The sequence below is a fragment of the Propithecus coquereli genome, unplaced genomic scaffold (assembly GCF_000956105.1).
Source record: "Propithecus coquereli isolate 6110/MARCELLA unplaced genomic scaffold, Pcoq_1.0 Scaffold519, whole genome shotgun sequence".
Classification (NCBI taxonomy): Eukaryota; Metazoa; Chordata; class Mammalia; order Primates; family Indriidae; genus Propithecus; species Propithecus coquereli.
Genome location: NW_012151052.1, coordinates 330,649 through 339,390, shown reverse-complemented (window position 1 = coordinate 339,390; position 8,742 = coordinate 330,649). Strand labels below are relative to the sequence as shown.

The 8,742-nt window shown below is 48.0% G+C and overlaps 1 protein-coding gene across 1 annotated transcript in view; it reads right to left on the bottom strand.

The window, feature by feature from the left end:
• The window catches only part of TMEM87B (transmembrane protein 87B), a 57,619-nt gene extending 53,052 nt beyond the window's left edge, over nucleotides 1–4,567 (bottom strand). Inside the window, exons 1-2 of the mRNA XM_012656760.1 lie at nucleotides 4,346–4,567; nucleotides 363–423 (exon numbers count right to left, since the gene is read on the bottom strand). Of these exons, the coding sequence (XP_012512214.1) occupies nucleotides 363–423; nucleotides 4,346–4,510 (226 nt within the window). The 5' untranslated portion in view covers nucleotides 4,511–4,567. The remainder of the gene's footprint in view (nucleotides 1–362; nucleotides 424–4,345) is intronic.
• Nucleotides 4,568–8,742: the final 4,175 nt, after the last annotated feature.

Below are 8,742 nucleotides of genomic sequence, written 5' to 3'. Positions count from 1 at the left end.
ATCACTTTAAACTTTATCACTTTAAAATTAGTTTATCAGTTTTAAAATCTAGGACTCAAAGTTAAATTTCACAGAAACCAAATTTTTTTTTGCTGAGCCCTACTTTATTAGACTTTTATTATGATTTTTAAAGAATGATTCATATTATATTTTCTGAAAGAGGACTAGAAAAATCTATTCTTGCAAAGAACCAAATCCTGACTGAAACAAAAGAAAACCTTAACATGCCAGAACCACTTAAAAGCAAAACATTTTCTTAGTTTAATATATATAAAATTATTACATTAGTTTACATCAATGCATTTTTATAATAGATCACATTGTTATTTGTTTATATTAGTATTCCATTTTATTACACTTACCAGAAAATTTGATATCGGTAGAGCTAAACATAGTTTTCCTAAATATCAAAGGTCCTGATTTCTAAAACGAAAAACAAATACAGAAAAATCTTGTTAAAAATTTTTTCTCTATTATTTACAAGTAGTTCTACTCTCCAACATATAGAGCTCTAATCCTTGCACTCCTCCCTCTAACCGGAGTATGTTTTAAAATGTAAACCTGATCACATCACCCACTTGCTTAAAACCTTGTCCCACTTGTCTACTCCCTACAGTTGATGTGAGAAGCAAGGGGGCTCCTGCCACTAGCAGTCTTAGCCGAGGGCTATCAACACATAAGTAAAAGCTGCTGCCACTGCATGATTAGTGCCACTCAGACATGGCATGACCTGTGTATCTGCATGCTGCTCTCTTAGTATCAACACCAATGTACTTTTGATAAACAATAGTCTCCCCTACCCTGAGCCCCAAATTGTTATGGTTTACCAATGCAATTACAATAGACCAAAATTCTTCCCACAAGCCTATACGACCTCAAATAATCAAAGCCTTTCCACCTCTCCAGCAACTTTTTTTCAGTTCCTGAAAACCACAATCCTTCCTGCCTTCAGGGATCTTAGTGATCAACTGGAAAATTTACTTAAAAATCCTTCCATCTCTTTTTCCATCTAGTTAGCTCCTTCTTATCCTTCAAAGCCCAACTCAGAAGCCTCCTCCTTAGGAATTCTTCCACTGTGGCCCACACCAGGGCAGACTCTCCCTTATGCACAATCTCTAGTGCCCATTCTTCGCAACCCTTACCACAATCAACAATTGATTAGTTATTTAATATCCCCTCAATAATAAAAATCCTGTGAGAAGGGACTGCATCAAATGAACAAGTGATTAAGAATTTAAAGGAAAAATAAAAGCACTGATAGGACAAGCAGTAACCTCTTCCCCCTCCCCAACAGTAACAAAAATTCCCAGCCCAGATCCTTCCTCTGAGCTCCAGATCCACATACCCATCTGCCTAAAGGACACATGCAGTGATGCCTAACAGACATACCACACTAACCTGCCCTAAACCAGACACAGTCCTCTCTGCTCACCACCTCTTCCTATACTGTTCACCTTGATTAAAGATGGTACCAGCTACAGTAACCCAAGCCATGGCTCCTTCCAATCCCTCACTTCCATCACCCAATCCCCAAAGTATGCCTACTTTACCTCACAAACACCTCCCAAATTTAGCTCTTCCTCTCCATTGCTGCCACCACTGCCCCAATTCAGGTCGTCAGCATTTCCTGCCTAGACTTCTGTAATAGCTTAACTGGTACCTATGCCTCCAGACCTTAGCCTGTAATTTGTCTTTAGATTACAGCCAAAGTGATTAGTGTTTTTGTCTAAAATCCTTCAACAGCTCCCTCATTCACATCCTAAAGTAACTATTAGGAGCCAGGGGGTTTAATTCAACCTACAAATGGGGTTTATTGGGCCCATAAGAGGTCTTCTTTTCTGTTGTTTGAAAGTTTTTAATTGCCATAATAAAAATATGGATTCCTGCTTAATCTTAAAAAAAAAACAAGAAGACATGGCAATCCTGTACCTACTCTACCATAGAGTACTCATAGAATAAGCTGGAGCTCAATGGCAGCTGCCCTCTTCAGACAGGGCATGCGATCTGTGGTATACCACATTCCCCACTACCCTTTCCATCCTGAACCTAGTTCATTCCACTCAATGACATGACTTGCCTTGGCTAGCACAGGTCCTTGAGTTTCAGGCCCCTGGCCTCAGGCTCAAGGCCGTATTCAGGCATGGAAGGCTTATGGTGACCTGAGTCCCCTCTAATACCTCTGCCAGAACTTCATGTAGCAGCAACACCAAGAATTTCCTGCACTGCCGCTCTACCCCCCTCCTTCTTCACCAAGTTAACACCTACTCATCTTTTAAGACCCAGGCAGGCACCTCCTCTAGGAAGCAGAGTTAGGAGACTCCCCCTTGGGGCTCCAGAAATACTCTAAGTATGCTGTCATGTACATAATTATCTACTCATGAATCTGTTGTCCCTACTATTGTGTGAGCTTCCTGAAAGGTGCTGTATCTGAAAGTGTGAAATTCAACTTCCCAGCAGCAATGACCAGTCTAGCACATGGCACATAGTGGTGCCCAAACTGCTTGCTGCCTTTTACAATCAGAAGCAGCATTTCTTTCTTTCCTTTTTTTTTGACACAGGGTCTCGCTGTTGCCCAGGCTAGAGTACAGTGTTGTCATCATAGCTCACTGCATCCTCTAATTCCTGGACTCAAGTGATCTTCTGCCTCAGCCTCCCAAGTAGCGGGGACTACTGGCATGCACCACCATGCCTGGCTAATTTTTCTACTTTTGGTAGAGATGGGGTCTCACTCTTGCTCCAGCTGGTCTCAAACTCCTGGCCTCAAGCGATCCTCCTGCCTCGGCCTCCCAGAGTGCTGGGATTAGAGGCGTGAGGTAACATGCCTGGCCAAGAACCATTTCTTGATAGATTTGCAGTACAAATGAAAGAAAGCCCTATTTTCCCTTCCTATTTCTGACAACTCAAATTAGAAAAAATCAGTCCACTCTTTCTAAAGAAGGGCTTTTAGACTTCTACTGGCTCAAGGTCATATAGGAGTAAAGTTAGCCTGATAAAGATTATGAAGCACCTAGGGAACAAACTTGTCTTTCTCAAGCAGGAAGCAAATTCATTCTTCCCCCACGGACTCTGGATTCTCACTATCCAAAGTATACTTGGCAAAGATCTTTACAGATATGCTCAAGTAGTCTAACAATATGCACGAGGCGATTCACTTCCAATATTGTTATATTATCCATTCACTATAGTAGCAGCCGGAAACCACGGGTGTAGTTCACTTAGTTTTGCTTTTTCCTGTTCAGAGAAATTCAATAACGGAAGTGTGCAGGCTATATAAGGGGTGCACAAAATAGGTCACCAACCAAGAAGAAGACTGCAGGGAATGGCTGTGCTAGGCCTTAAAGATCCAGAAAGATACCTGAGTTGCTCCTCTGAGTAGCTTTTGTGTTGTAGGAAGTATCTGTAACCTTTGGTACTACTTTCTTTTTTTGGTTAAGGAATTCAAAACATAAGTCTCACCTTTAGAACTTGGACTTCGTTTCAATCTATGTGGAAAATACCCATCCCAACACAGCTAGATGAGTCATCTGACCCTAGAGAGCAGGAGATAATGCCTCTTCCAGACTTCCTGTCTCTCTTTTGCAAGACTTTCCATAATTCCACGCCTGTATCCCTCCCACATCATCTTCTCTAACTTCTGGATGCCAAGTTCTCTAATGGCCTGCCCTGGAAAGGAAGAGCTTCCACCCACTCATGCCTCCAGACTTGCCTTTCCAGCACTCCTTAATCACACATCCCGCCCCACCAGCACACACAGTCCTGGAACCGTGATGCGAACTGTAGAGAAATTCAGGAACCCAAGAAAAGAGAAAGAGGGGTGGGATGACTGTTGCATGTTCCCTTCTCATTTAAAGAAAAAAACCGAAGTGGCATACGCGCTTTCTAAATTTAAGCTAAAACGCAGCGCTAGAAAATCCTCCCTGCGGCCTCACGGGTGTGGCCCCTACGGCTGCATCGGGCGGAGCAGGAATCGAATCCCAAAGATGCTGCTAGGTGTGCCAAGAGAGTCCGGTCGCAGGTCTGAATAAACGAGGGCCTGGTCTAGCCAGAACATGTCGGAGCAGAGTGAGGGGCCAGGGCTTCGGGAATGGTGATCCTCATGAACAGTGAGGGCGCTTAGAAGGGAGAGCCGTCCCATGCACTCTTGACTATTCTTCCCCAACAGCCTAGGTCGAGCCGGAGAAGGGGCGCTTCCGGCCCACTGCTCATAACAGACAAAAGGCTCGGGGAGAGTACTAGGGGACCTGGGGCTGGCCCGCCAGAAGCCCAGCGAACAATCCCGGGGCCCGGCCCATGGGGACCTAAGGGCCCGAGACGCGCCACGCCTCGGTCCCGACACTCCACTTACGTCGTTGACCGTCTCTAACCAGAGCCCGAGCTCAGGGACGGCGCCCACAGCCGCCGGGGCCCAGCACAGGAGGCAGAAGGCGACACGCAGCAGCGGGGCCCCGGCGGGAAGGTGCGAGCTTTGGCGTGGCAGGAGCCGGGCCCCCGCGCGGCGGGCGGCGGCCATCTTGACGCGGAAGCCGCACCTGGCGCCCCGAGACGCCCGCCACGCCCCGGGCCCCGCACCTGGCGCAGCTCCGCCCCCGCAGGCGTGTCGGGATCCGGGACGAGGGGCTCAGCTCGGGATGTGGAGGAGGGGCTTGGGCTTGGGTCGGGGCGGGGAGGCGCGATGCCGGCCTGGGAACCGGGACCAGGACCGAGAGGCAGGACTCAGGGCCCGGCCTGAGCGTAGAGCTAACGGAAGGAAAGGACGGGAGCCAGGAGGTGGAGTTGGGACGGGGACATGGAGGCGGGGCTCAGAGCCTGGCCCGGGCGTGGAGCTAGAGGCCGTGACGGAGCGTGGAAGGGAGGGCTGGACGCCGGAATATGGAGGCGGGGCCCAGGAGCCGGCCGGAGTGTGAGGGCAGGCCCGGGCAGAGGGGAGAGGTTAAGAACCAGGCCCGAGTGTACCGACAGGGCCGTGCGGGGAGGCGGGGCTCAGGAACCGGCCTTAGCGTAGAGAGGGGGCTGGGAAATGGAGGTGGGGCCGGGCGTGGAGGTAGGGCCGGGCGGGGAGGCGGGGCTGGGAAATGGAGGCGAGGCTGGGCGGGGAGGCGGGGCTCGGGACCAGGCGGAAGTGTGAGGGCGGGCCGGGGCACGGAGGCGGGGCCGGGGCACGGAGGCGGGGCCGGGGCACGGAGGCGGGGCCGGGGCACGGAGGCGGGGCCGGGGTGCGGAGACGCCCTCCCGAAGCGTAAAGCTCGGGTCCCATTCAGCTGTGAGTGGAGTGTGAGCTATATAGTTCTTCTGCTGTGGGTGTCTCAATTTCTTGCATTTTCTGCACCTGTCCCTGCCCCGGCCCCCTCACCTCTGGGTAACAAATCGTTCTTTAAATTCATGAAAAGTGCCTGCAAAGTGCTTTGAGGTCAAGGCCAGTTGAACACAAGGTATTGTGCTTTGAGGGTTAACGTTGATAGGACAGTTACTGATTTTCAGAACAAATACAGTTGCCTGGTTGCTTAAAGCTCAGGGAGGGCATGACTTAGATCTGTCCTATCGTATACCTTGTCTGACATTTTCGACTATGAAAGCTGAATACATGTCTTGCTGTCAACAATAATTCGTTCATTCATGATCAAATGTAAATAATGTACAGCGGGGAGAATAGAATCCTGGATTAATATTGTCATTAACATAAAATAGGATCGATTCTAATCAAAAGACCTTGGCTGCTTAACCAGTTCCTCTAATCATTCTCCAGTAATTAGTGGGGACCTACCTACCATACACTAGAGATTGCATGCCCATCTGTGCTCTTCCCAGCAAGCAGTGTGATCAGTTCTGTTTGTCACAGGATTACAGGGGGAACATACACCAGAGGTTTAGGAAGTAAGTCAGGTGACAGAGGAGAGAGCAATAGCTAAGGTTTAAGTTAAGCTCTACAAGAACAGTTAAGGATGAGTTACCTGTGGGAGTGAGGGGTAGGTCTGAAGGTGTTTTAGTTAAGTGTGAACTGGAGGAATGGAAAGATCTTCCAGATGACTGGATGTTGTTGAGAGATGGGGAGTGGCAAGACAGGGAATATTTAAATAGCACCAGAACATACAGGCTCTTCTAAGTGAAGTTAGAAAGATGGTACCTCTAGCGTAAGAACATTGGAAAGGCAATGGTGGTTTTTAAGCAAGAAGGTTGTGGGAACCAGAAAGAAAAGTATCTTATACCTTATACCTCCTACCACACACACACACACACACACACAAAAGCAGAATGCTAGGTATACCTCTTCAGGTTCTAGAGGCAGCATGTATTACCCCTGGGAATGTAGCTTTAACCCGTATACCAGGTAACACGAAGGCTGCCAGTTTTGAGTGGAGTCAAGATCAAGAAAGGGCTCTGTAGCAGGTCAGGCTGTGGTGCAAGCAGCCAATCCTATTGTATCGGAGGTATCAGTGGAGGGGAAATATGTCCTGAGGAGTATATGACAATCCCCGGTGGGAGAAACACAATGCAAACCCCTAAGATTCTTCAGCAAGGCCATGCCAAATGTCAACGAATTATACACCTTTTGAGAAATAACTCTGGGCATGCTACTGGACACTGTCTGAAATTAAATTCTGCACCAAGTCACTGTGAAGCTTTCATAAGATAGGTTCTGTCTGTCAGACCTACTATGTCATATGGTGCTATCTGCCCAGCCACAGTCTGTCATGAGATGGAAGTGGTTCCTTCAAAATCAGGCATACACAGAACCAAAGGGCACAAGCAAGCTGCACCAGCAGGTAACCCAGACCCCCACTGTCAGCAACTAGAGTTGCACAAGTGCCTCTCCCTCAGCTGACACCTATGGCTGCATGAAAGATCCTATTTAGGACCAGCTGACGAAGAAGGAAAAAGCATGAGCTTGGTTCATGGATGGATCAACTCAGTATGTAGGGGAACTGAAAATGGACAGCAGCTGCAGTCTAACCCTACTCGAATGGCTTTAAAAGACAGGAATGAGGAAGAAGGCCTCCCAGTGTCCCCAGGGAAGGGACAGAGCATCAAGAAATGCATCTGGTTATCCGCTTTTTGTGGACTGAGAAGCTGGGCAAAATTAGAATATACATGGATTTATGAGCACCAGTTAATGACTTGGCCAGCTGGTCAGGGACCTGGAAGGAGAAAGATCCTAAGACTGGGGACTAGAAAGTCTGACATAATGTATGTGGGTGGTTCCATGGGAAAGGACACAAGGTGTCCTTTGTTAATACTCATCAAAGAATATCTGCAATGGAAAAGGCACTAAATAGAGGACAGAAGCAGTTGGTCAGTTGATATGAGCCAGCCTGTTTATCAGCCCTCCCAATGCTGAGTGACAACATGAATGGAGTAGCCATAGTGGCAAGGTTGGAGGCTATGCATGAGCCCAACAACAGGGTTCCCACTTACCAAGGATAACGTAGCTACTACAATGCCAAATGTCTAACTCGCTAGCACTTGAGTCCCCAATATGACACCATCCCTCAAGCTGGAAACAATCCAGATACTTAACTGTTAATATATTCTCTTCCAGCCTAAAAGGTACAGTGATGCATTTTGGTGGGTATACACACATATTAAGCCAGCACTATTATCAGAATGTTTGATCATTGGCATGGAATCCCAAATAATGTTGCATAAGACCAAGAACCCATTTTACAGCCAAGGAGGTGAGATGAGGAAAGAGAGTGGGCCTGTGACCATAGGATCCACTGGTCATATCCCATATCACAGCACCCAGAAGCTGCTAGCCCATTAAAGTGATGGAAGGACCTATCAAAGGCACTGCAGAAATGCCATCTCAAGAAGGATACCTAACAAGGATGGGGTGCCATCCTTAACAGCACAGAATAAATTTTAAATCAATGACTGGTGTTTGGTTCTTCATTCCCAATAGGTAGAATACAAGGGTCTGGGAATCAAGGTGCAGAAGCAAGAGGGCTCCACCTAACATTCCTCCCAGTGATCCATTAATTTGTACTTCCTGTCCCGGCATTTCTGGGCTCTGTGAGTTGAAGGTCCCATTTCTGAGGGTGAATGCTTCTCCCAGGGGACATACTGAACTATACGCAATGGCTGCCATGTGAACACATTGGGTTCCTCACATCAAGGGACCAGCAGGCAGAGGTAATTGACCTCAATCACCAGTAGGAAGCAAGGCTGCTGTTACCTTGGGGTCAGGGAAGAATATGTTTGGCACCATGATTACCCACTTGGGTGCCTCTTGGTATTCCTTTACCTTATTTTGATGGTAAATGGTAAGTGCACCAGCCATGGTTTGAGATGGGCATAATAACCAGGGGCTCAGACCCCTCCAGGATGAGGGTCTGGGTCAGGTTACCAGGTAAGCCACCGAGAAGAGCAGAGGTACTAGCAGAGGGTGGTGGCGGTGAGGGGAACTTTGAGTATCAATTGTAGCTCTGAGACCAGCTGCAGTGGCAGAGGTTGTATTTGGTTTCACCGAGCTTCCTCTTCTAAGTGTTCCCCAGGAAGAAAAGCCCACCAGAATCCTGCAGGATCTGCTCCCAGAACTTACTACAAAGCAGTTGATTCAACCCAAGAGTGGGGCTGTCATGTATGCTCTAATGCCCAGACCCCATTCAGGAAGGGAGGACTGATTCTCCCCAGGACTGAGAAGTGCTGCTGGCAGAAAAGCCCTTGCTCTCAGCCTCCTACAAGAATTACCTCAGCTGAGTAGAGTCAGCTCACCTAAGGTCACACCCTTCCCTGAGCTGGCTTGCA